General features: G+C 54.9%; 1 protein-coding gene across 1 annotated transcript in view; it reads right to left on the bottom strand.

Moving 5' to 3' along the window:
• The window catches only part of Wnt7a (Wnt family member 7A), a 51,541-nt gene extending 36,876 nt beyond the window's left edge, over positions 1–14,665 (bottom strand). Inside the window, exons 1-2 of the mRNA XM_047534790.1 lie at positions 14,345–14,665; positions 11,765–11,991 (exon numbers count right to left, since the gene is read on the bottom strand). Of these exons, the coding sequence (XP_047390746.1) occupies positions 11,765–11,991; positions 14,345–14,415 (298 nt within the window). The 5' untranslated portion in view covers positions 14,416–14,665. The remainder of the gene's footprint in view (positions 1–11,764; positions 11,992–14,344) is intronic.
• Between the last annotated feature and the right edge of the window lie 13,113 nt (positions 14,666–27,778).

The following is a 27,778-nucleotide window of genomic DNA, read 5'->3' as shown; positions in this document are numbered from 1 at the left end:
TGGGTGAGGAAAGGCACCCTGGTCATATTTGACGCCCCTGGGTTCCAGGTGGACCCCCAGACCAGACCAGAGTCTCATCATGTGCAGGGGCCTCCCTGTCAAGCTGGGCCTCACCAGGACCAGGAAGCTTTGAGGGACAGTCGTTCTTGGTATCAGGGCTCCCAGGGACCCAGGAACGGGCCGGAGTCACTGTTGAACCTTGACCTTAGCCTTGCCCACCTGCATTAGCCTGGGCCTGAGGAGACTGCCCTGTGTCCGCTGGCTGTGGAAGGGACATCAGGCCTGGCACCCTTTGAGACCCTGTTGCTTTCTCTGGTGAAATGGGCACAGTGACGACTGAGCAGTGGGCCTGGCACGGAGGCATTATTCAGTAAATGTCAGCCACTGTCAGGGTGGTTGTTATTGTTATTATCCAGAAGTCCCATTTCTGTCTCACTAAATTCCATGATGTCCCAAAGAACAAGCCTGCTGCTGGGCACAGTGGCTCAGGCCTATCATCCCAGTGGCTCTGGAGGCTGAGGCAGGAGGATCACAAGGTTGAGGCTGAGGCAGGAGGATGGCAAGTTGGAGGCCAGCCTCAGCCACTTAGGGAGACCCTAAGCAACTCAGTGAGACCCTGTCTCTAAATAAGATATAAAAAGGGCTGGGGAGGGGGCTCAGTGGTGAAGCACCCTGGGTTCAATCCCTGGGACCAAAAAAAAAAAAAAAAAAAAAAAAAAAAAAAAACCAGAACAAGCCAACCTCAGACAACTGTGTATCCAGTGTCCAGCAAGGACTGGTCCCCAAGTCAGCTGGGACTGTTTCGGTCTTGCCCCTGCCTCCTGCATCATATGTGAGAGATGAATGAATGAGACAGACCTGAGTTCTCATTTCAATCCTGGTGGGTGCTGGGTGACCTTAGACAAATCACTCAATGTTGCTGAGCCTCTTTTCTCATCTGTGCACATACCTGACCCCACAGGCAAAAGCAGCATCACCTGTGATTACATAAACAGGAAGTCTTGGGAGACAGGGCGAAACTTCTGCTTCAGTTTTCTCTGAGGTCCTTATCAATGCCCGTCACATTAGACTTATCAGTTTACCGTCACTTCCTGGTTACCTACCCCAGTGCCTGTCCAGAATTTCACTTGGTCTTGATCCTTGCCAAATTCCCTGGCACATCATAAGTATTTAGGAAATGTTGACCTAGTCAGTAAATGAACGGCAGCAAGTTCCAAATAGTGACCAACAGCCGGTCTTCACCGAGTCAGTCTTATTTGCTCTTTGCTAGAACAGCATCCCCATTTTGCAGATGAAGAAACTGAGGGTCAGAGAAGTTCTGACCAATATGGTGTAATGAACACCAGCCCCCACCAGCCCAGCTTCCCAGCCCATCCTGCAAAGAGTGACCCAGAAGCTTGGAGGGTTCGTGGGGAGAGGGAAGGATGAGGTGGAGAGAGGAAGTCACATTTGTTGAGCAACCATTAGGTACCAGATGCATGCTTAGCTCTCCGCTGGATTCTGTGAATGGTAGATACCATTCTCCATGATTTTATGGTTTGACCCACTGGACAGAATTGGGATGCAAGCCCGAAGTTGGGCAGAGTCCTTCCCCAGGCCTCCCTCCAGTCCCTTCCTGTCCCCCCTCTCCCTCTGAAAGCCCATGGTTAATGGGAGAGTCCCCTGGCTGAAGTCAGGGACTCTTGTCAAGAGATGGCATTGGCTTATTATCAATTACCTTATCAATAAATAATTTATCAGGTCCATTTAAATTGGAAAGCGTGCTAGGCCCCGGACCGGCTGCGGCAGAGAGAAGAAAAGAGTCTTGGAATGGAAATTGCTCTCTCAGGCTCAGAAGCCATGTTCAGGTTCATCCACCAATGCCTCACGGACGCGGGATGGGGTGGGAAACTGAGGCTTGGAGACACAAGGGGACCTGGAGGTCACCTGCAGCCCCACCCACTCCAGAAGCCTCCCTGGAGCCCACTGGGTCAGACCTGAGTTCTCATTTCAATCCTGGTGGGTGCTGGGTGACCTTAGACAAATCACTCAACGTTGCTGAGCCTCTCTTTTCTCATCTATGCACAGACCTGACTACATAAACAGGAAGTCTTGGGAAACAGGGCGAAACTTCTGCTTTAGTTGCCCATCTCCTTGGTCTCTTGTTAAGATAGCTGCAAGAATCGTTCCAAGATGTCTTCTTTCATTGCTGCAGAAATGGAGCGGGCTGAGAGACCTGGTGGCAGGGAGACCGTGAAAAGCCAGCCAGGTCTTGTTTATTTACTTATTTGGTCCCAGGGACTGAACCCAGGGGTGCTCAACCACTAAGCCCCATCCCCAGCCCTTTTTAAATTTTATTGAGAGACACGGTCTCGCTGAGTTGCTTAGTACCTTGCTAAGTGGTTGAGGCTGGCCTCCAACTTGCGATCCTCCTGCCTCAGCCTCCCGAGCCGCCAGGGATGAAGAGCGTGTGCCACCTGCCCCCAGTCCCTCTCTAATTCTCAACCCACCCACATCTCCAGGTAAAAGTTTCCATGTGGAAGCCCAGGGCGCTGCCCAGAGGGAACCCGGGGGGCGGGAGGACTTCAGCTCAGAACTAGGGTAAGATGGAGCTCTGTTGTCTACTTATTCAGCGGAGCAACCCTGAGCTAGGACTCTGCCTCCTGAGCCTCAGCTTTCCCATCTGTGCACGAGGAGCCCCGCCGCAGGTCACTGCCCAGTTATCCCGACGATGAAGCGGAGCCTCTGCAGCGAGCGCCCCCACCAGGCGCTCCGTAGAGAAGGGTCAGCGTTATCACCCGCTGACGCCCTCTCTGTTCCAGCTCCATCCTGAGCCCGGTGGGGACAGAGGAAATGAACTGATGTCCCAGCCTGCCCGAAAGATTCCACTCCACCGCCCTGCTCAGCCGTAAATGGTTTGCACCGGAATATTATCTGGGTGTATTTACGGTATCTTACTGGAAACCACAAAATGCATTGTTGGTTTTTTTAAATTTTTTTTCTCTCCTGCTATTTAAAGGCAATGGGTCAGAGGGTGAGCAATCTGCGGTGACATGGCTGAAATAGATGATCATTTGGAAAATAGACACATGGAAAAAACGTGGTTCTTGCCAGCCTCGTGCCCTGGCTGTTCAGAGCCCCTCTGAGCTCAGCGTGCTGCCTGCCGTTGTCCCCATCCAGAGGGATCAGGGAGTCTCCGGGTGCCCAGCCAGAAAGCTTGGGGGGTGCGGGGAGCATGTGTCTGGACCCAGCCTAGAAGGAAACCGGGCTGCAGAAATGGAGGCTGGGGGAGGCGCCTGTGCAGGTCCCCAGCCTCCTTTCTCCCCAGCTTCATCCCCTCCCTGGTCCTTTCCCCCTTCGGAGGACCTGCCCCTCCCTGGTGGTCCCCCAACCTGTCCTCTTTGCCTGGGGGAGTAGATTTTGGAGGCGGATAAACCTGGGTTCACATCCTGCCTCCCCTTCCCAGCGCGGTTGGACCTTGAACCTGGTCATCTCCCCTCCTGAGGCCTCAGTTTCCTCATCTGTAAAATGGGAATCGTCAGCCATCTGCCTGGTCCTCCACGCACAGGGCAGTCTCCGTGTCCCCCTGGCTGGTAAGGGACCCCTCCATGGTCTGTGGGATCACATGCATTATCGATTATCAGCACATCGCCCACGACGCGGCTGCTGTGCCCCCTCTTCTAAGCGGGGGTCTGGCTGACACCCCCCATCGGTGGCCCTCATTTTTGTGGCGGCTTTGAGTATCATCCCCTCCCCTGGCCGCCCCCGCTGGGTTGTGGGGACCTGGATCATTTATCTGCCAGGTCTCAGCAGCAGGAGGAAGGAACGGCTGACGGCGTGTGCGCCTGCGTGTGGGGCTGCTCCCCTCCGGAAAGAGAACCGGTCACAAAAGGCTCATCTCAAAGAAGGGAGTCAGGAGAGCTCAGAGCCAGGATGAACTGAGGCTAGCAGGAAAGGAAAGTGCAGACGAGACAAAAAGTCCTTTGTTCGCTGCCTTCTGAGCAAGAAGGGTGGCAAGAATAGGCCTCTGCTTGGGTAAGATGGCGTGTGGCTAAGAAAAGTCCCCTCCCTGGAAAGGGCTTCCCCTCCCTCCTTCCCGGCATCCATGGGCTCCCCAGACCCGGGCTCCACTCTCACGGCCTGGGACGGACACGAAGCTGGAACCTTGGTGCTGCTGTGTGCAGGGACCCCAGGCCCAGCAGGAAGCGCCCAGCACGGGTGGGCCACAGATTGGGTGGCAGGGGGAAGGTCAGAAATGCCTCAGAGTTTCCCCAGTGTGTCCAGAGAGGAGGGTGGACGCCCAGGGCTGAATCCCGGGTCATCTGTGTCCACCCCTGGAAACATTCTGGCAGGAGGGGACCAGACAGGAGGCCACCAGCCTGTGGAAAAGAAGGCAGGGTCCCCAGGACGCACGGGCCAAGCCGGGGATTCTTTGCGGATGACGGCGCTGCGGACGCAGCACGTTCCGATGGGCGCACAGAATGGGATGATCTCCCTACATCCGGGCTCTCCCCTGATTCCAGCCCTTGGGCAACTCCCAACCCCGGAGCCAACCTCTGGATCTGGCGTGGAGAGCCCCGTGCCAGGGCTGGGTCCCCACCTCTTTCCCTGGCTTCTTTCTGCCCTCTCTGCCCGGTGCCCTAGAGCCCACGTGAGCCATTCTGGATGCTCCTGCCTGGTTACCACCTGAGCCTTTCCCCTCTCTGACCTCCCCCCCGGTGGGCACCGTGGGAACGGGGAACGGAAGGATGAAGAGAGCGAGTCAAGCTGGGAACAGCATGCAGGCAGAGGGAACAGCAAAGGCAAAGGTTCTGAGACAAGAGGACTTTGGCAGAGGTCGGTCAAGGAGCATGAGACAGGTTCGCAGCTTATTCTCAGAGCGACAGGAAATCCCGGTTGGGTCTTAACATGGTCTTAACCCCTGCTTCAGGTGACCCCTGCAGGGAACTCTGGGTCACAGTCCACCTAACTAACCATCCTCCCACATTTCAGCCCTGATTTATCTGTCTGTCGCCTCCAGATGGCAAGTGTCCCCCAAGCACAGCCTGCTGACGATTCGTGGGTAGCTGGTCAGCATGGACAGGGTGGAGATTCTAGAAAACACCTGTGGCCTGGGTAAGTGGCTACACGGGCAGATCTCCAGGTGTGTGGCAGTCTCTCCTCCCATAAGCACAGATGTCACCGAAACGCACCCAGGAAAGAGACTGAAATCAGGTAGGCTTGTCTCAGGGATATTTTGTCCTAGACAGCGCTTAGTATAGGTGCAGTGGACATTTACATAAATGTAGTGCATTTGGATAGGAAACCTGGGGTTCTGAACTAGAGGGAGATATTTCATGGACGCCACCCCACAGGGTAGATTTCACTGTTCACATCAATGTGAGAACCAAGATGGAGGGTCTTTTGCAAACTCGGGAAAGATGCTGGAGCCGGGGCCGGGTGGTTCTGGGTGGGTCCACAAACCCCGCTCTGGGTCCAGACCATCTTTGAACCCTCCTCCCCTAAATCAAATGCCAGACGCAACTCGGTCCCCACTAAAGTATGTGGAAATGAATAACGTTCAGTCTTGTATTTGGGAGGGGTCGAAAAACACCCAAAGAAAATAGAGCACTTCCTAGTTTTGAGGTGCTCCCCAGATCTGGCGTTCAGAAGATGAACAAGACCAGGTTCCATCTGCAAGGACTCAGAGCAACTGGGGACACACAGGGTGGATGGAGTTGGCCTGCCCATCTTCATGTGTTTCATGAGCACCTACTATGTGCCAGGAAGAGATGATGTGTGACAGGTCTTGCCTCTGTGGTGGGGGAGAGGTCTCAAGTTGGACGTGTGACAGAAGCAAGCAAGGTCCCTTGTGGAAGTGGTGTGTGCTGGAGAGAGGAGCAGAGGGTGACCTGCGGGGCTTGTGGGTGGGGGGCTGTCTTGGGAGGAATGGTCAAGGAAGCCATCCTGGAGGAGGCGGCCCTTGGGTAGAGATCTGCATGACATGGGTGAGGGCAGGAGACCGGCCACCACTCAGCCGCCTCTCCCAGGTGCCCCTTGTCTCCACCCCTGCTCCAGAGAGGAACTGGGGCAGGGGTCTGCTTCAGCCGCACAGGGTGTCCTGACATCCACAAAGCCCACTGTCCTCACTGTCCCCTCTGCATGCCAGGTACTATGTCAGAGGTCTCTGCTCCCTTGGGGAGCTTCCTTCTGGACAGAGTGATGGATGATACTTCCAACAACACAATCAAGAAACAGCACAGAGCTGGGCGTGGTGGCGCACGCTTGTAACTCCAGCGGCTCAGGAGGCTGAGGCAGGAGGATGGCAAGTTGGAGGCCAGCCTCCACCACTTAGCCAGGCCCTGAGCAACTCAGTGAGACCCTGTCTCTAAATAAAATATAAAAAGGGCTGGGGAGGTGGCTCAGTGGTTAAGCACCCCTGGGGTCGATCCCTGGGACCAAACAAACAAACAAACAAACACAGCACAGAGTTCTTCCTGTGTCCCAGGCACAGGTCGGAGTGCTTCACGTGGGATAAGTCATCACATTCTCCTGCCACCTATGAGACAGGTGCTGTCATCATTCCCTGTCGGTCAAGGTCGACAGCTGGGAAATGCCTGAGCTGGTGACTTTAGGGCTCAACCATTACACAGTGCTGTGCAGATGACCAAATAATAGAGAATCTATCTTGGAGAAAAATATGGTCAGGTGAGGGGTGGGACGGAAGGTCTGCACTCAAGACGGGCCCGGTAATGAGACTTCTCGATGGGAACGGGGAATGGAAGGATCAAGAGAGCGAGTCAAGCTGGGAACAGCATGCAGGCAGAGGGAACAGCAAAGGCGAAGGTTCTGAGACAAGAGGACTTTGGCAGAAGTCGGTCAAGGAGCATGAGACAGGTTTGCAGCTTATTCTCAGAGCGACAGGAAACCCCGGTTGGGTCTTAACATGGTGATGGGCGGGACGGGTCATGCACAGAGCAACAGCAGGAAGATGCTGTGCAGATGGCTGTGTGGATTTGGGGACCAAGACAGCGTGCCTTTGAAGGTTCCTGTAGTTGCTCCATCTCTGAAGACGGAGGTTTCAACCCGGGGATCGAGCGCAGTGGACAGGTTGGGAATACATTCCGCCATAATTCACACGAGCTTAGCTTCATGACCCAGCCACCAGCTTCTACTACGCCAAGAATAAAATCTAGAGCACGCATCCCCGATTCACCAAGCCTGTGTCGCCCGGGGAAGTGGGACGGGGACGCTCTCTGAGGACCCAGCCCACCAGATGCCAGGGTCCCGCATCCGGTACCATACAATGCTGCTGCCAGGCGGAGAGGTGGGTGGTGCTGTACCCATTCTTCAGACGGGTAGACTGAGGGCAGGCACAGCAGCGGCTCACCTGTGATCGTCGGCACCGCCAGGCGGGGCGAGGATGGAAACTCAGCCGTGTGACTCTGATTCCAGAGCGTGCCTGGCTGCCCCGCAGCCCAGCAAGGGGACCAGGGCCTCCCCCAGTGCATGGCAGCCTGGAGAAACCCCAACATGGCAGACGCACAACATGGCAGGCCTCACTGCTGGTCTCAGAGCTGTGGCAAGACCAGCTTCTGCCTGGCGCTGAGACTCTGAGGAAGATGGACGTCCCTCCTCTGGGGATGAAGAGGGCAACTTAAGGTGACACGGGAGGAGGGACTGTCTCAGTTCCCGGGGCCATCTTGATCCTCAGTGAAAGGACGGATGGCGGAAGGGCGTGGAGCCCCGGGTGACTTGGCACAATCACAATGAAACACAACTGAAATGAAATCATGGCCAGGCGCGGTGGCGCGTGCCTGGCTTCCCGGCGGCTCCGGAGGCTGAGGCAGGAGGATCGCAAGGTGGAGGCCAGCCTCAGCAACTCGCGAGGCCCTGTCTCTCAATAACATATAAACAATTCAGTGGTTAAGCGCCCCTGGGTTCAATCCCCAGCACCAAAAAGAAAAAGAAAAAAGAAATCATTTACATTGAGGGGTTTATCCATATGATAAACTAAATATAAACCAGCCAGGGAATGGAGACCCCAGATTCAGGGAAAGAGACTGCTTGGTTTAGGAGGGCGAGCCGGGAGGCAGGAGGGAGGCTCTGAGCGTGGATGTCCAGGGTGCAGCCTTGTTTAGCTTGATGATGGACCTGAGCGGTGTCACCGTATCCTTTACTTAAAGAAGCAGTCCAGAACGAGGTGATGGCTTCCTTAGGGCCCCAGAGGGTCACGCTGGGCCTGGGCATCAGTTGTTCGAACCCATGTGGGCGTCAAACACCACACTGAGAGAATCCCTGGCGCTGACATCCAGGACCCTTGGTAGCTAGCTGGCCTGCCCTGTCACCTGAGCCTCACCTCCTGCCGTGGCCACCTTTATCTCCCGAAGACCCCCGCACACATCTCTATGGCTCTTATGCGTCCATGCCTTTGTTCTGCTGGTCTCTCTGCCTGGGATCCCATTTATGGCTGGGACCCAGATCGGGGCCTCTCTCCACCCGTCTGACCATTCCCTCCATCTTGGGAGCCTCACCTCTGAGAAACCACAGGCCCCACAGGCTCTGAATAAAAGACTACATTTCCCAGCAGCCCTTGTAGCTAGGTGTGGCCATGTGACTACATTTTGGCCAATGAGATGTAAGCAGACAGTGCCGCTGTCTGGTCACTTGTGTCTATGGACTGAGTTACATGACCCCCCCCCCCCCATTCACACGTTGAAGCCCGAACCCCCCCAGGACCCCAGAACGTGACTGTCATTGGAGAGCAGGTCTTGGAAGAGGTGGTTCAGTTAAAATGAGGCCACACTAGGTGGGACCCAATCCTGTAGGACTGGTGTTCCTTTGACAAAGGAGGCAAGGCCACCAGAGACGCCAGCGCACACACGCTAAGGAAGGACCCCGTGAGGACACGGTGGAAGAGCAGCCTTGTGCAAGCCCAGGAGAAACCGGCCCTCCCCCCACCTCGACCTTGAACTTCCGGCCTCTGGAATAAAGAGGGATCAAGGCCACTTGATGACGTCCCAGCCCGAGGTACCTGGTGATGGCGGCCTGAGCAGACCAGCCCACCAGGCAGCAGTCCCTCTCCCGAGACAAGGTCACAGTGGGGTTCCCAGGCCCTTGGCCATGGGGGTCAATTTGGGATGGACGCACGGCCAGCGGTCAGGCCTTGCGAGCAATCAGAGTCAGCCTTGGCACTTTCGAGGGTGCTTGCCAGAGGAAGGCCAAGGCTCCTTCCTGAGGGACTGGACACTGGAAGTGGCGGTGCTGGGACTGTGAAGGTCATCTGCTGTCCCCAGAGGTGGCTCTGGGGGTGCTGATGGTGACACTCCCCCAGGGACCAGGCCCTTCTGAAAGCCAGCACCATCCCTGGCTTTCTGATTCCTTAAGCCTGTGTAAAGTCTCCCCTTTGGCTGAGGTGGCCTGAATTGGGGTCTGGTGACTGGCATCCAAGGGGGCCGTGCCTGCTGTGTGCTCAGGGTCTTCTCAGATCCCCGCAGGAGACCCCTGAAGTCTCAGAAAGAAGCTAAGAGGTACGGACAGAGCTGAGGGCCAGGTGGAGGGCTGGTCCCGGCACCTGTCACGGGTCCATTCCCCTACTGCCTTCTCACTCTGAGATCCTAAGAACCTCTCACAGTGGCTCTGAATAAAAGACTACATTTCCCAGCAGCCCTTGTAGCTAGGTGTGCCCATGTGACTACATTTTGGCCAATGAGATGTAAGCAGATAATAAGGGGTGGAGCTTCTGGGAAGCTCCTTCAAAGATGAGCCTTATAGCCTGTGTGTGGTTCGGAGAGTGCCAAGGCTCCAGAAGTCCCAACTGCCAACCCCCTTGGTCCTCGCCAGCAGAAAGCAGCCCTGGTTAGATGTGTATTCCCAAGAGGCAGCCAGGTGACCTCAAGAGCATCCCTGAAGCAAGCTTCCTGGTGGCCTGCAGTGGGACAGTTGTTTAATTACGAGGAAACCAAAGCTCAGAGGGAAGTGACCTCTCAGACTACCTGGGAGTCTTTGCTTATCTACAATGTCGCTGTTAACACCTTAGAAGCCCCAGACCAAGGTATCCCCTTCCTAGCTGACTGGGAGGACCAACCAGAGACCTTCCCTGACCACACCAGCTGACCTCATGCTTTTCGGGTCGGCACACCCTTCTGGAGATCTTGTGGCCTCCACGGTGGTCACTCAATAGATAGTTGGTAAATGCGGGCATGCGTGAATGAATGGATTTGGTACCAACGATTCCATGAATCTTCCAGACGGAATCCTACGAAGTTGCTGTTTTAATAACCCAATTATCACTGAAGAGCGGCGATTTCATACAGTTCAATCCAAACTTTGCCAGTTCACGCTCCCACTCACCCTCCTCCAACAGCTCCCGCCATCTTGACATTCAGACTCAGACTGACTCCTTCCAGGTTGCTGGAGCCCCGCTCTCTCATGGGTTTCCTGGGGCTCTTCTTGGGGTCACCTCCGCCTACTCTCGCCTGATAGATTGACGGGGTGCTGCTTAACAGCTAGGATTCCTCCATCAGTGCTCGGTGGATGGAGGGAGCAGCCAATGAGAAGGGACATTCAGGGTGGTTCTAGGAGACTCGGATGCACCCAAAAGACCAGAGCTAGGGGTACAGGCCTGCAGAAGGGATCCAAAGCCCCCCAGCTGAACTGAGTGGTGGGTTTGGGAAAGAGGATGGGGCAGGGGGATCATGGGAGCAGATGGGGGCAGGGATCAGCCGCGGCCAGCTGAGCAGCTGGGACTGTATTCTGATTGGAGGACACCCAGGGTAATGATATGATCTGATTTCCATTTAAAAAGGGTGATCCTGCCTACCAGGGGCAGAAGGATCTTTAGAAAGGCTGGAAGAGCATTGAGAAGATGGAGTGGGGGCCATCTTGGAGCCCAGATGTGATAGCAGTGTGACCTGATGGGGAAGCACTGAGGATGGAGGAAGCGGCTGGATTTGGGGAGGATCTTTGCAAGACTAGATTTGCTGACATTGGGGCAGAGGGAGGAAGAGGGCTCAAGGCTGCTCTTGGAGCTGGGACGTTGGAAAGGTGAACCCCCAAGTCCCTAAAAGACCCCAGGGAGTTTCATTTTTAGTTCATTAATAATTAGTTCATTATTCTCCAGGTCCCCAGGTCCACAGAGGTGGAAAGAGACTCTGCATGACCTTTCCCCACTGGCCAGGGCCTCCTGGAGACTGACATTGTTCTCCACCCCCTTCCTACTAGAATTTTCTCAGGATTGCCTCAGAAGTTAAATGTGTGACTCAACACTCTGGGTCTGCATCTGCCCGCATGCGTGTGTCCGCGTGACTACCTGTCAAGCCCACAGCCCGCCCAAAAAACAGGGGTTGCAAAGTCAAAAGCCTAAGAGTCCCGACAGATCCTATGACAGGCACAATAGGGAGTGGTGGGGACTGCGGCAGCAAATGGGCTGCCTCACTCCATCTACAGGAAGCCCGGGTCTCAGCTCCAGGTCATTACAACCACGGTGGCGGGGAGGGGCACAGACATAAGCTGTCTGCAGATGCGCTGATTTTTCAAAGAAGCAGGATCCATATTTTTAGGTGGAATAGCTCGTTTCAAAATTGGTTTAAAACAACACCAACACTTTTACCAGCCAATGGGCATTGACACCAACTGATTGCTGGTTTGCAACTGAGTCCGTGAACAGTTGTTGGGAATTCAAGTGATGTCCCCCTATTGAGGAACCTTCTTGCAGGGCGTTTCAGAAGTCTCTCAAGGGCATGCGGGTCTCCCCAGAGCCCGAGGACCCTGCTCCGGGGGTGTTAGTGTTAGGGTGAGTACCTACCCACTTTGAGCTCCTTCCCGAAGACGGTGCGCTCCCCCAGGGCTGAGCAGTTCCACCGGCCATTGCGAAACTGAAACTGACACTCGTCGAGACCCATTTGGGAGCCTTCTCCTATGACGATGATGGCGTCCGGCCGGCTCTGGCAGATCGCCCGCTGTCTGGGAGCCAGGCCTGGAATCTTGTTACAGATGATGCTCGCGCCCAGAGCTACCACCGAGGAGAAGCCCCTGCAGGGGGGGGAACATAGAGAGACACAGGTTGAGACCTGGAGGAAGGCCGGCAGGCCTGGTGGCGCACACCTGTCATTCCCAGCGGCACGGGAGGCTGAGAAGGGAGGATGGCAAGGTGGAGGCCGGCCTCAGCTACTTAGTGAGGCTGTAAGCAACTCAGCGAGACCCTGTCTCTAAAAAAAATACAAAATAAGGCTGGGGAGGTGGCTCAGTGGTGGAGTGCCCCTGGGTTCCATCCCTGGTACCCCGCCCCCACCAAGAAAAAAAAAAAAAACAACTTCAGAGGAACCAGAGTTCCTTCACTTTCTGTGTGACTTTGGGCAAGTTACACACCCTCTCTGTTCTTCACTTTTTCCATCCCTAACATAAGGGTGTTGGCAACCAGTCCTCATCTCACAGGGCTGCTGTCAAAATCAAATGTGCTAAAACAGAAAGGGCTTAGAAGGGGCCAGGTGCGAAGTGAGTAATCACTAAATGTGGTGTTGTGTTTATTATTTTGGGATCTGATGGTTGTTACCAAAGACTGGCGCTGGCATCTCCTGAACTATCCACATAAAAGAATCCCACAGATGAGCCAATATCAACTGGAAGAGGATAGAAACCCCCTTCCTGGGGGGGATTGGACGACATCTCAAGAATGTTGGGACTTTCCCCCTCATGTCCGTTTTACAGATGGAAAACCTGAGGCCCAGTGAGCAGCATGGCCTGGCCCAAAGTCACCCTGCCACTCCCACCTCTTAACCTGGACCTCTCGCGCGCTGCAGAGGGCAGCCTCGGGACGGAAGGCCGGCGCCCTGCCTGGCTCCCTCCCTAAGTCCCTCCAGGGCGGCTGAGTCCCCGCAGGGCCAATGAGGCCGTGGCGCCAGGGGTGGGGGGTGTCCGCCCGGGCGGGGCTGCAGGGGAGGATATTTTCTGCTGTTTTCCCTTTCTCTGTCCCCTCCCGGGTGTCTCCGCCCCGTTTCTAATTAAAAAGGAGATAATGTCGCACGCGGCCAGGGCCCGGCTTCCTGGATGCTGGATGAGCGCGGGGCTGCGGGTCGCCGGCCAAGATGAAGATTAAAGGGGAAAAAAAAAAAGCCACCCAGACGCGGGCGAATCAATACCACTTAAAACACACCGGCAGGCGGGCAGCGCGCGAGCTCCGCGGCCGCCTCTCCGCCCGCGGTTGCCTCTCCGCCTGCGGTCGGGGCTGGTGGCCGCCTGGTCCACACTGCGCGCACCTGCTGGCCGCCGCGACTCGTCAACTTGCCAAATCCTCACTCCGGAGTCGCGGGGGATGGGGAGGTGGCTGCACCCAGAGTGTCAAAACACAAAGGACCTGCTCCACACACCCCCCTGGCCGGGCCCCAGCCGCCCGGCCCTCCCCAAAAGAGGCGAAGGGAGTTCAGGGACAGAGGGGCAGGTGGTCGAGATCTGCCCGGTGGCCCTTCAGCGCCAGCACTTACAGCCATCGCCGCCCACCCCCCTCGGTGCCTCCCATGCATTATCTCCCAAGTACAAAGGGCCCTGCAGATGCCCAGCAAGGCGCGACCCCGGCCACCCCCTTCTGTCTTCCACGCAGAGTGCCGCCCCGCGCCCCACTTCAGGGACACATTGGGGTGAAGCCCCGGGGCTGCTCCCGGGCCGCCTGCGCGGCCTGTGCAGCGCAGTCCCGGGGGCGGGGTGTCCCGCCTCTCCTTGGCGCTGGCTCTGCTGGCTGGTCTCTCTCTCCCACCTTTGTGTATGCTTGCTGGGGGGGCGGGAGGCGCTGTCCCCTAGACTTGGGGAGCAACTCTGAGCACCTAAGGGTCGCTAGCAATTGGGTGGTGCCAGGGCTCCGAGCGTCGGTTTATGTTTTGGCCAGCGAACGTCCCTCCCTCTGGGTACCTGCTCCCTGTTTGCAAGGACCGGTCCCGCTGCCACCTGGGGACTGCCCTGTGCTAGGAGCGGCCGTGCCCGCGCCTCCTTTTGCTGAGTTCCTCCTCGGCTCTGGGGGCTCCGGCTCAGTGTTCCTGGCTGGACCTGCTGTCCCTGTGGTCTGAAGGGTCCCCGGCAGGAGCTGACCCTCTGCGCCAGCTAGCCCTCTCCCGAGACCCCGCAAGCTAGGAGCCCCTGCTGGCGCTCTCTACTTCTGTGGGCTTCCTCAGGACGCCCACAGGATGGCCAGTCCCCTTGCCTGAGTGCCGAGCGACGTGCGCCCCTGGGGCGTCCGCCTGCGGGGGCCTTTGTGCGCGCGCGGCTCCCGCACCGCGCCCACCAGGTCCCCCGCAAAGGGCCGAAGAAGTTGGTGGTCCGCGGCCAGCGCACCTTCCTCCCCGCGCGGAGCCAACTTTGCCGAGACACGCGCGGAGGGGACGCGAGCGGCCCTTACCCGATCCGGAGGTAGACCATGCCCAGGCTGAGAAAGAGGTGGCCCAGGCAGCGCCGCGCTTTCCGGTTCATAGTCCCCGCTGGTCGCCGGGGCCGCGGGCCGGGCTGTGCTGATCCCGCGGGCCGGCCCCGGCGGGGCAATCAACATAGCCCGCCCAGGAGGCGCGGGCCGAGGCGTCCCGGGGCCGCCTGTCTGTGCGCCGCTCCGCGCGCGCGGTGCCGGAGACTCGCCGGGAGCGCGGGAGCCACAGAGCGGGAGGAGGGAGGGAGGAGCGAGCACCGCGCGGGGCTACGCCGCGCTGCGCGCGAGCGATCGGTGCAAGTGTTGGAGGCGCGGGGGGTGCGGGGGCGCTGCTGTCGCCCGCCCCTGGCCCTCCCTCCTTCCCCCGTCGCTCCCGGCCCCTCCCCCGTCCGCCTCCCGGAGCGCCTGCCTCGCGTCTGAGCGCCCGAGGGACAGCGCCACCTGCCCCAGGCGCGCTCCCTCTCTGCTCCGGGACGCGGGTGGGCAGCAGGGGTGCGGAGCGACGTTGGGCGGGCAGAGGAACCCCGCTCGCCTCCCCACCTGTCGCCGAATCGCAGGTTTCGGGGTGAGCGGGTGCCCTCGGGTGGAGAGGATCAGGACCCGGCCGAGAACTCTCGAGCCTCCTCCAACGGCCCTGTCGCCCCGGAGCCGGAGATGTTAGGGCACACCTCGATTTTCCCAGCCCCAGGATTTAGGAGCCCAGCTTCAAGGGAGTGCACCCCGTTCTGCGGAGCTACTGGTCGAGTGGGCGTAACTTCCACTACCCGGGAGAGGGGCGGCAGGTGGGTGCCAGGATGGGGCAGCCTTCTCCGGGATCCCGCTACCAGCGGCTAGTCGGAATGGGGCTGCAGCCTGGTGGCAGCGCACGGGACCGAGTTATGGGGCGCGGGAGCTGCGCGGGGACTGGGGCGCCGCTGGCTGCTCAGCGCGCTCTCGCGGCGACACCTGGCGGGTGCAGCTGGTGGTGCAGCCCGACTTCGTTCACCCCCAGGACGAGAGGTGCTGCCCCTTCCTCCCCTTCCTTTGATATGCACCGCGACCCAGGGAGCTAGGGGATTTTGAACCCAACTTCCGCTTAAGAAGCAGGCTCCTGGAGGTGAAGGTGTATTGCCAAAGGCACCAGCCAGCGTGTGGCAGGGCCAGCTTGGAAATGAGGTGTCTCCAACTCTAGTAAACCCCTCTTTTTCCCCATCCCATCGCATCCCAGTCCTGCCCAACTGTTGGTTCTGTCTTTATAAATCCCCCCCAACACACACACCCAATCACGCACACATCCCTTCTTTCCTGGAAGCCACTGTTGACATTGCACAAGCGCCCTCTGCCCTGCACCAGGCTGGGCTCCGTGGACACAAGGCACCAGAAAGCAAGCGTCCTTCCTCTTGGAGCGAGTGAGGGAGGCCCAGCATCAGGGAGCAAATCCACTATTCCGACAGCGCGGCTTCCAGCGAAGACAAGACCAGACGGTGGAAAGAGAAGCCGGGCACCAGAAGGTTATTTCAGATTTGGAGGGATGGCATTGGAGTGGAGCCCGCAGGACACAGGATCTGGGGCTGGTGTTCAGGGAAGGGGACCAGCCGGTGTGAAAGCTCAGGGGTGTATCTGAGCCCCCAGGAGGGGATGCTGGGGTCGTGCTGGAGAGAAAGACTTCCGGTGGGACCCGAGGAGGCGGGGCTGGGCAGATCTCAGAAAGCTGTGTGGGCATGTCACGGGCTTGGGGTTCAGTGGGCAGACATGGAGGGATGAAGAAGAGGTGACTCATTGGGTTTGTGGTTCCAAGTCTCCCTTCGCTGTTCTAGAAGAGTGTCCTGGGGGGTGGGGAGAGTCGGGACAGTGGAGCCAGGCAGGCCAGAGAGACTCCAGCATGGGTCCAGGTACCAGGCATGGCTGCTTTGGGTTAGGGGGGTGGTTCTCTGGGGCACAGCCACAAAATTAGTTGACACCCTTCCTTTGTGAGGAAGTTCTCTGGACCCTTCCTTCTTGGAGCTTGGCAGGCCTATGAGGGCTTCCACTAATGAGGTGACTGAAGAAATACTTCAAAATCTAGGCACTGGGCAAGGTGGCCCATGCCTGTCATCCCAGGGGCTCAGAGGCTGAGGCAGGAGGATCACAAGTTGGAGGCCAGCCTCCGCAACGTTGCAAAGCCCTAAACAACTCAGCGAGACCCTGTCTCTAAATTATAAAAAGGACTGGGGATGTGGCTCAGGGGTGAAGTGCCCCTGGGTTCAATCTCTGGTACCCAAAAAATAAATAGATAAAAATAAAATAAAATTTAAAAAAATATTCAAGTCTAGGTAAAGGAAGATAGTGCTGCTTGTTTGGTTGAAACCTGGAGGCTGCCACACTGAGGGAGCCAGGGACATGTAGGGCCACTCCGGTTCAGAGTCTCAGTTGATTTTGTGACTGGAGTTACCCAGCCCAGTCACCAGACAGTGGGTGAAGGTCTCCTGATGATTCCACCCCCAGCCATTAAGGTATGTCACATCTGTCCAGCTGAGGCATTGTGAACCACGGTCCCTGTATCATCCTGAATGTCCCCTGTCCAGATTCCTGTATTCCTGGGTTCCCCCTCCCCCTCTTATCCACAGATACAGTCAACATCCGTCTGCTTCCAAACCACCTCTCAAATGCAACGTTTCCAATATGCATCCTTATTATCGTAGAGTCACTCACGTTAGAGGTTAAGGGATACTCGTGACCTGGACATTGGGACAGATATTACAGAGAGACCAGTGGATCCATGCAGATTGTGGAGGGCGACCACAGGTGAGAGAGGAATGTAGGATTGAAGAACATGTCAGGACAGGCAAGTTGATCAATGAATCCAATTTTGCTCTCCTGGAACAACTAGTCTAAGGAGTGATTTAAATATCAAACACAGAGATAGCACTACCGTGTGCCAGGTAGCGTCATTCAGAACTTCAGCACGTTAATCGTGTAATCCTCTGATCATGCTATAATGTAGAGGTTATTATTATTATCACACACATCATCACTTTATAGAATGGGAAAAGGGAATCTGGGAGGAATAAATAAAGTCCCAAATTTCCACAGTCAACCCATGGCCAAACTGAGATTTGAACCTAGAGAATACTGGCTTTGGCATCAGGTCTTAGACTCTTAATTATGTATACATCTACTGGAGAAGAGAAACTGGAGCCACCACAATAGAAAAGACAGGGTTGGGTACCGAGAGGGCTGTGTAAGTCAGCTTTCTGTTACTGTAACAAAACACCTGAGATAAATAAAGTTATAAGTGAAAAAGGTTTATCCAGGCTCATGGTTTCAGAAGTTTCAGTGCATGGTTACTTGGCTCTGTTGTCTCTGTGTCTGTAGTGGCACAGTGTGTCATGATAGTGGAAGAAACTGGTCATCTCATGGTGGCAGTGAAGAAATAGAGAGAGAGAGAGAGATAGAGAGAGAGAGAGAGAGAGAGAGAGGAGGCAAGTATACCATCCCCCATATAGGGGGCTGGGGGGGTGGGGACACAGGAACCAGAGCCTCCCTTTGAAGAGGGCACATTTTAAGGCCTTACTTCCTTTGTGCTAATCTTGGGAGATCCCTCCCCATCTCTCGACTGTTAAAATGTCACCTCCTTATGAGAAAGACCCTGTCTCCTCCACCAGTATCCCCAATACCTGCCCAGTACTGACATCAATGGATAACCAAGGCTCCATGATAAGACTAGACATTTTGGGGGTCCATTATGCCCAGGTTAGATCCCAGCTCTGCCACTTATTAGCTTGGTGATCCAGGATAGTCCGACTTGCTGGGATTTTCTCTGGGGCTAATAATTTCTAGGTTATTTAATCCTTGATTGACTGGTTGTTCCCTCAAAGGGAAAAGTGTATCTGTTTATTCTAAGACCCCAAACCAAGGGGAACACCTATTTTGTGATTTAGTGAGACTCATGGCAGAAAGTCTTTTTTGTTTTGTTTGTTTTCAGAATCTAACTCTAAATCTCGTTCCTCATTGGGGTCCGGCTGCTTGGATTCTGGGAAGCAAAGGGCACCTCTCTGGAGCCCTTAGGGGTCTATTTCACCCGAACCCCGCATCTCCAGGGCAGGTGCACAGTTGGCCGGGTGCTTTGGCGCCACCTGCTGGATGCTGGAGGAAAGGCAGCTTAGATTGGCGCAATAATGACCATCACTTTCCCGAAGGGATCCTGGTAGTACTGGGTGTTTCCTTTCTCTTGCTCTTTGGAAAACGTCAACATAGAAAAAGCTTTTACTACTAAAGTATTTAGCCCCGGGCTGGGCATATAGGTTTTTGCTGCCTGGATGAAGGAAAGAAATACCTCTCTATGGGCAGAGGGCTCAGGACTTCTTTCTGTAGAGGTGGAAGCCACCAAGGTGTCTGAGCCCATGTGGGTGTTCCCAGGCGAGCCTCTAGTACTTGTGGCTGCCTCACATTTCACCCTCTTGCAACTGGGCCCAGGTTTCTCTTTGGGGAGCGTCTCTTTGTGTTCTGGGCTGGTGGGAGGTTGTGTGGTTTCTCGCCTCTTCCTTCTTCTCCTGTTTTGAACCTGTCGCCTCTAGGTTCTGTCTCCCAGGATGGGAACAGGTGGGAGAAGATGGGGCCTGCAGATCCCATTCCCACAGTTGGGGAGCCAGCAGGAACAGAAACCTGTGCCTGTCAGCTTTCCGTCACTATGACAAAATACCTGAGATAATCAACTAAAAAGGAGGGAAGGTCTGCTTTGGCTCATGGTTCCAGAGGTTTCAGTCCATTATCACTTGACCCTGTTGCTTTAATACATCATGGCTGGAGGCCATGGCAGAGGAGGCCTGTTCACATTATGGCAGAGGAAGCCAAGAGAGAGAGCAGAAAGGGCGGGGGTCACAATAACCCTTTCAAGGACATACCCCCAGTGGCCTAACTTTCTCCTACAAGGCCCCACCTCCTGAATGTTTTGCCACCTCCCAATAGTGCCACAGCCTGGAGACCAAGCCTTTAACATGGACATTTAAGATCCACACTGTAGCACCCTCCACCTGGTATAATAAGGACACAGTCCTTCCTCTGAACTATGATTTGCACAAATGACTAATTGAGCATGTACTATGTGCCAGGCTCCCCGATGGATACTTTAGATTTCTTCACTACCTGTAGACTCTTCCTCTGGACAGTTGTATGGGTCACCCACTGCTTAATTAAGCAGAATATCCTCTCCCCCTTCATGGCCTCCAGGGAGGAGACCCCTGAACACTCTGCCACTTCCTAGAACACTTGCCATCTTGCTTCATTGAATTTCCTAGAATCTGTCACCATCCTACCTGTATATTTTGTATTTATTGGTTGATGCCTGCCACAGGGTCACCCAGGCCGTGATTCAGTGCCTCCCCCAGGGGTGGGGAGAGAGCCGGAACACGGGCGTCAAGGTTGGGAAAAGCCACAGCTCGCTCTTCCTGCTGCCAAGTCCCCCCTGTCCACCCCGAGGGACCGTCAACCCTGTGCGTGAACGTGGGGGCAGGAGCAGAGAGGAGGAAGGGTGTTGAGACTGGCCATCCACAGATGGGCCACTGAATCCCAAGGCAGGTCCAGGAGGCTCCCGAGACACGTGACAGCCAGCGGCAGAGGCAGAGATGAAATACTGCTGAGGTCATAGTAGCAAATGCCTCAGCCTCGTGCTGTGTGATCTTGGGAAAATGATGAACCTCTCTGAGCCTTGGCTTCCTCATCTGTATGGGGATGGCAGTAAAGTGTCCCCCTGGGCTCCAGACAGTCCTCTAGGTAAAGCATTTAGTAGTCAGCGTATGTCACGCCTCCAGCCCAGGGTCGCTAGTGATTTTGATGATCATGATGATGTTTTGGAATTCAGACCTGGAGGGTCAGAAGAAATCCAAAAGATCCTCCGGAACAGTGCGTGTCCAGCTTCTGTGTGACCTGGTCACAGATACAGAGGCCAGATCCCTCTGCAGCCCTCCCAGGCTGGGCTTCCTGCAGAAGCTGCCCAGGTGCCAGTCAAGATAGGCCTCATGGGACCGCAGAGCTTCAGGGTCCTGCTGGGGCCCAGTTCCCAGATCTACTCCATACCATCCCCACTGGGCAGTGCCCAACCCCTCAGGGAGAGCTGCCCCCTACTTCCTGGATTGTCCCCTTGCATGTGGGGACAATCATGGCTGGGTCACAGTTCTCCACAGCAATGGAGAATTGGCAGGTGGAGGTCGGAGGGAGCAGAGAGGGAAAGGCAGGCCTGGCTGTTTGGAGGCCTTGATTTGAGCAGGTCAGAACCGGGGCCTGAGCCTGGGTCTTGCCAGAAACCCTTAGGATTGCTCGAGGCTCAAGAAGGAGAATTGAATAATCGTTGTTTGCGGTTTAACACGCATTCAACATGTGCACCTCGGGACGACTTTATCGTTGAGAATTAATGACTCTCCTATGGGTTTCTCTGCTCAAATTTGTCCATGGGATGGTGATGGCTTTGCTTAGGGACCCAGAAGCTGCTCCCCGGAGCCATGGGTGCCAGTAGTGAGACCAGGTGCATCTCTGGCCAACTTGCTCTGGCCTCCCGGGTAAGCGCTTTGCTCTCTCCGGCCTCCATATTCCCCCCTGGTAGGATGAGAAGTCTGGACACCTCTAATACGTCACCCCAGACCTCAGTCCCGTATGACATGAGGAGTCTAGACCCTGGTGCTTCCCTCCCGGGCACCCAGGAAGCACCCGTGGGGACCAGAGTGACAGGCTTCACTCGCTGCTTTGGGGGTGCAAATGGGCAGCAGAAGAAAGGCAGACTCACACCTTCATCTCCCATCTCCACCCCGGTGACCTTGAGCAAGGGACTCACGTCCAAGGTCATCCTGGAGTGGCAGGGTCGCTGTCGGCAAAGCATCTGGAGCCGGGGTGTCCTGAGATTCCTCCAGGTTCTCCTGACCACATTCGGTCTCACTGGTCACCGGCCAGCTGACCGCGGGCCCCTGGTCACCTTGGGAAGAGAGTGCTTATCACGGTTCCGCCCCCAAGGTCTTCCTCTGGCCCAGGCAATTCATCTCCTGGGCCGGTCCCTTCCTCTCAGGCCCTCCCTTCTGCATTCCCGGGTCAGGCCTGTGACCCCGGCCATGTGACTTCCTCTGGGGGCTGGCCCTGGGTCCCTGCCTGCCTTCCAGTCCTCTCCTGCCTGGTTTGTGACTCATCCCGGGCCTGACATATCAGGCAGGGCGCAGCTGGGGACAAGGATGCCCACGACTTGTCCTGTTGGGGAAAAAGTGCATCCTCCAGTCTGACCCCGACCTTGGCCCAGCCACAGCTCTGCTCCAGGTGGGCGGGGCTTCCGCTCCATGTTATGAAGCGACCTGAGCCATTCTGCGCCCTGTGGCCACCTGGTACCCTGCCCCTCATGGGCACCCCTTCCCCAAGAGGCTTCTGGAACTGGCTGGGGATGGATTCTGCTTTTTTCTTTCTGGAACCAAGAACAACTCTTTGGAGAAGACAGAGAGATCTGAGCATACATCCCAGTCTGGCACTTGCTGTGTGATATTAGGAAAGTGAATCCACTTCTCTGGGTCTTAGTTTCCCTGATTTTCCATTCAAAGAAAAAAAAATGTCTCCCTCTTTAGTACTTGTGAGGGTGAAATAAAATAACACATATAAACTGACAACTGAGTCCTAGCGCCAACAAATTAAATGGGAATCTCTGGGGAGTAGATCTCAGGAATTGGATTATGTAAGACATTTCAGGGGGGCTGGGGTGGTGGCTCAGTGGTGGGGCTCTTGCCTGGCACGTGTGAGGCACTGGGTTCCATCCTCAGCACCACATGAAAATAAATAAACAAAATAAAGGCATTGTGTCCATCTACAACTAAAAAAAAAATAAGTATTTAAAAATCTTGCCGGAAGGTTCTAATGTAGCCAGTACTACGGAATGGAGTAATTTATTATTTTATAATTTTTTTAATTGAAATTATTATTTTGACTAGATCAACATAGGTTTGAATTCTAGCTCTGTTAGGTATTTATGGAGCCTTGAATAGATTCTTAGCTTTTCAGAGTCTACATTTACTCATCTGTAAGATGGGGATGGTAGCGCTCCCTGTGCAGAGCTGTTATGAGGGTGAACGAGGTGACAGATAATAGGAGCTTGTTCCATGGTGAGTGTTCCCTGAAGAAGCCAGGGGAGGACAGGCCTCTGTGTTGGTGCCTTACCAGTGAACACACACGTAGCTCTGTGTCCAGCATTTTCGCCATTATTATAATCCTCTAAGATGTTCTGATCCTGAAGCAGTATCAGCATAAAGTTTTCTCTTTTGAGAGACTTTAAAAACGAGATTTCCCAGGTGCACATTGCAGGGGCATGTCCGTCATCCTAGAGACTCAGGAGGCTGAGGCAGGAGGATTGCAAGGTGGAGGCCAGCCTCAGCAACTTAGTGAGGCCCTGAGCAACTCAGCGAGACCCTGTCTCTAAATAAAATCTAAAAAGGGTTGGGGATGTGACTCAGGGGTTAAGCATCGCTGAGTTCAGTCCCTGGTACCAAAAAACAAAACATAAACAGAACAAAACAAACTACATTCCCCAATATCCTTTGCAGGTAGGCGTCGCAATGATTATGTGCTGGCCAATGAGATGTCTGTGGAAGGCAGGAGGCCTCTAGCTCTTTTTTTCCCCCTTCTTCCTCTTCCACTGACAGTTGTCTTGAGAAGGATGGTAGAATGCAAAACAAGCTTTGTAAGTGAAAGGTAAACTTTTCAATATTTGACAGGTATATTTTTCTAGTAGAGGAAAACGGATGCATGGGGTTTCCTCCTTGTTCTACTTTCTGTTCATGGTCCTCAGGTTCGGGAACAATCTAGGCCAAGAGGAACAGCAACCTTTGTCACTGATTCCATTCTCAGGTCTCTGGGGATGGAATGGAGGCTCCACAGGAAACCTGGCCTGTCGCTAATCTGAGCCCTTGGGGCAGAGTCAGCCCTGAGTCCTGTCCAGGATCCCTCATCCTCCCCAGAAGGTTCACAGAGAGTTGAGTCTGTCTCTTTCCTCTGGATGCTAGCACTTAAGTCCTAATCTCAGGGCCTCCGTGGCTCGCTTGAGCCCTGCCTCTACAACAGGCAAACACTGGTCCGAATCTCAGTTCCTGCCCTGATGGGCCCAGGGGGAGGGGACTTTGAACAAGCCTTGTTGTTCCCATCCATCAAGTGGGGCTGCACCAACTGAAGACTTGAATCTAAATAAAGCAGAAAGGAAGAAGCCAGGGTCCCAGGACTGGAAGTGAGTAACGCCTCCCGATAAACCTAGGATTTGACAAAATATCCAAGGGAAGGGAGGCGGCAGGTAAATTATAGACCTTGGCATAAAAACAATAGCCAGGGAGCAAAATGTTGGGTGTGGGTATGAAAGAATGTGTGAGGGACTTACTTTTCTCCTACTCCAAAAGAGAGAAAAATAAATGCTAAAACTGAAATATGTAATTTTAAGACAAAAGACTCATGATTTTTTTCATACCGGGGGTGTTTAACCACTGAGCTCCCTCCCAGCCCTTTTTCAAAATAGTTTTTAAAAATTTATTTTGAGACAGAAAATTTTAATCACAACATTGGGGGTGATCTTCTATCCAATTTGGTCACAAAAGAAATATGTAAAGTGAGCAACTACATATCTTTCACCTGAATTCGTTTTCCTTTTCTTATTTTCAAGCGAAAGTGCTTTATTTAAAAAAAAAAATTGCCATACACATTTGACCTCATGTTAATCAAACTCTTTTCCTTCTTTCTACCCCTGCTCCCTTCTATGTGATTGGAAAGGCATTCGGTATGCTGTGGCCTAAGGCTAATTCTGGTGTCTGGGCACTAGGTTTGTTGTGATTCCCATTCCCTGTCCAGTTTGAAGTAATCTGCTGTGTAATTTGAATTTCTGTATGAGAGCCTTTAGCATTTTTATAAAATAATGCAGTTTTCAAAACATGAGCACTATTCTTAAAGAGTTTAGGGGCGTTGAAGGACATGATGAGGAAAGTACCTGGCATATCGTGGCTGCGTGATTCTGAGAGGTTCCCAGTTCCTTTGTGGGGACCTACCCGCTGTTCTTACCTGGGATGTCCTTCCCTTTGCCCTTTAGCAAATTTCTACTCATCCTTCCATACCTAGATGAATGTGAAGAATTTCCCCATACCTAGACCCAGCCCATTGGACCCTTTCTCTGGGTCTTGGAACCTGAGTAGTGATGAACGGACATCAGAACGGCTTACAGTGGGCTCACGTAGCAGCAGCGTCCAGGGAGGATTCTCCAGGGGTGGGGGGCGCTCTGATCACCTGGCACAGCTCAGCTTCTCCTTATTGAACTTTGCCATCAGGTTCAGTTTTGATTTAAAGCACCAGTTCGATTTCTGCAGCTTGCAGCTCTAGGCCCCCAGCATGGAGTCAGGCTGTCAGAATGAATAGTAGTTACACAAAGGTCATGATAAGGAGGTTCTCCTCCTGAGACCCAACCTTGAGAAAAACGGCCCCGGTCAGACAGACTCTTGTGCTGCCTCACTCTGAGATTCCCGGGCTTGCTGACAACCAGCGCTCAGAAGGTTCTTGTTTGCCAAGGAGCTGTGCCCATCCTGTGCTGGAAGGCTAAGAGAAGGTGCTGAAGGCCACAGAGCTAGAGAACAGGTCCCGTGCAAAACGGCACTCCTTTAACCTTGGTTGGGCTCTGCATGCGGGGCAGGGACCCTGCTATTGGCTCTGCTTCCATACTCGGCCTGACACGCAGCTCTCAAAACGTGCTCGCGGGTACGCTGATAAAGTATTATCAGTTGCACTGTGTAAACGGAGGCGCTGGGACCCAGAGGTAAGCAAAGTGGGCTGAGGTCATCCATTGGCCATGGGGGGTCCCCACGCGACCAGACCCCAAATCCAATCGTCCCTCAGCCTGAGCGGTGTTGGCGACCATGCACAAGACCCCTGTCATGCGTTTCCAACGGAGTTCTCAAGGAGCGGTGGAGGGGCCAGGTGGGCGAGGGGCTGGCAGGCATGACCTTGATTGAAGGGCCTGGCTGATGAAGAAGAGCAGAGCCATTTGGGATGCCATTGGATGTCTGTCGAACTGGGAAAAAGCAGACCTCAAAAGGTTCCAGGGCTATAGGGGAAAATGTACGATCCCAGAATGTTAAATAGTCTAGGAGAGGTTGGAGCAGCCATGTGTGCGGAATGCAGCGGCTCTAGCGAGTGGAGTGGGCGTGGTGCTGCGGAGTGGAGCCAAAATGTTGCGCGGAGACTATGAGACTGAGTGGGGCCCAGTGGAGCCCAGCGAGTGGGCGGAGCTGGCGGGGCGGAGCCAAGCGGGGCTGGGGGGAGCCCAGCGAATGGGTGGAACTGGTGGGGCGGAGCCAGGCGGGGCTCAGCGGAGTACAACGAGTGGGCGGAGCTTGAGGGGCGGAGCCAAGCGTGGCAGAGGGGAACCCAGCGAATGGGCGGAGCTGGTGGGGCGGAGCCGAAGGGAGCGGGCGGAGCCGAAGGGAGCAAGCGGAGCCCAACCCGTAGAAGCAGCGTGAGGGGCCGGGTTCGCGCAGCACCTGGGAGGCGCGATCGGCCCAGGGCTCCTCCCGTGAGCACAGAGCGGAACCCCGAGCCCAGGAGGTGAACTGAGGGCGAGGTGGGTGCCTCTGTAGGAGGTAACCGGACCGGCAGAGGCGCGAGTGTCTGGAAGTCCTGGGAAGTCGCAGTGGGACCGGCGGGGATCAGGGACCTTGGGCTCCCGCTGCCGAAATGTGACCTCCGAGGCTGCTCCGTCGGGGCCTCAGTTTCCTCACTTACACGAGGAGGCCATGGAGGGAGGCTGAGGACGGGGGCAGCCTTTCTGAGTCCCTCCCTCTCACGGAATGCTGTGGACTTACGTGAATTCAGGTGGGCTGGGGTCCGTGGGGCTTCTGGGAGGGGTCCTGGGATGTCGCCTGAGGGACTTTAGTTTTGCGACCCTTGTCGGGGCGTGTTCACAGAGACTTCTGGTGCCTGCTGTGTAGACGGCGTGACGTGTTCACAGAGACTCATCCCGGTGCCTGCTGTGTAGACGGTGTGACATGTTCACAGAGACTTCTCCTGGTGCCTGCTGTGTAGACGGTCTGACAGGTTCACAGAGACTTCTAGTGCCTGCTGTGTAGACGCTGTGATGTGCTCACAGAGACTGGTGCCTGCTGTGTAGACGGCCTGATGGGTTCACAGAGACTTATCCTGGTGCCTGCTGTGTAGACGGTGTGACGTGTTCACAGAGACTTCTCTTGGTGCCTGCTGTGTAGACAGCGTGACGTGTTCACAGAGACTCATCCTGGTGCCTGCTGTGTAGACAGTGAGGCCTGGAGTAAGAGTGTAAGCATGTGGCCGGCTGTCACTCACTGCAGCCTAGTCCGGATCCCTCAGGGTCCCTCACTTGCCCAAGGGCAGGGGCTTCCTGGTGCCTGGGCAGGAGAGAAGCATGGATGGGGAGGCGGCCTTGTCCTGCCAGGGGAGACCTTGGGGACTCACTGCATCTGTAAAGTAGGACAAAGAGTGACACCTGCCTCTCAGGCTGGCTGGAGGCCAAGCCCAGCTTCGTGATTCTCTAAAAGAGGGTTGCGCATGGATGGGGTGGAGACCAGGGTTTTGACAGTGTCTCATTTACTTTTATATGTGGGCACGTAACCCCCTGGTATATTAAAATGAAGCTATTTTGTAGGCGGCTCTGTTTGAGGCAGAGAGGACACAGACGGGACCAAAGCAGCCAGGAATCCCTGCTTCCATTCTGGTGGGGGCTGCAGGTCCACAGGTCTGGAACAAGAATCCAGGCGCTAAACAGACCTGGAGCTCTGACCCCTTTAGGCCTCTGGTCCAATGTTACCATCCGCAGTGACGTTTCAACTGCCCAGTTATGCTAAAACACAGCTTTCCACGTGTCACGCAGCTGCCCCCAATCCTTCCCTAGCTGTGAGATAAATAGAGGCCTCCTTCAGGAGCTGTCCCTCGCCCACTTCTCTAGCTTCATCTCCCCATCCCGCCCTTAGGTTGCAAGAGCACCTGTCTGTCCGCTGCCACTACAAAGCTCTCTGCTTGGTGTGGGTTTTCCCTTGTTAGACGTGCTGACTCCCGATTAGACGCTAGATGGCGCCAGAACTGCACTTAAGACTTTAGATCTAGAGACCCGCCGAGTGTCTGCCTACCTATGGACGTGGTTACTGGAAGTTTTAGAAAACCCCCTTGAAAACTTGTTTTCCAAGCAGCCTGTATTTTTTTTTTTTTTTTTGGTAAAACTCTCAATGAACTTTGTGTATGGAATTAATTCTCCAACTATGAAAGGGAGCATTATTACACTCACTACCCAGTGTTAATTGTCATTATGGAGAAGATGATGAAAAACAATTTATATATATGAATGTGTGTGTGTGTGTGTGTGTGTGTGTGTGTGTGTGTGTGTGTGTATGTATAATATATTCTCACAACTTTGTTCCGAAGTGAGTTAAGGGTCTGAAT

Source organism: Sciurus carolinensis, chromosome 19 (genome assembly GCF_902686445.1).
Source record: "Sciurus carolinensis chromosome 19, mSciCar1.2, whole genome shotgun sequence".
NCBI classification, from domain to species: domain Eukaryota; kingdom Metazoa; phylum Chordata; class Mammalia; order Rodentia; family Sciuridae; genus Sciurus; species Sciurus carolinensis.
Note: the sequence above shows the minus strand (reverse complement) of the source record. Positions and strands in the feature narration are given on the sequence as shown.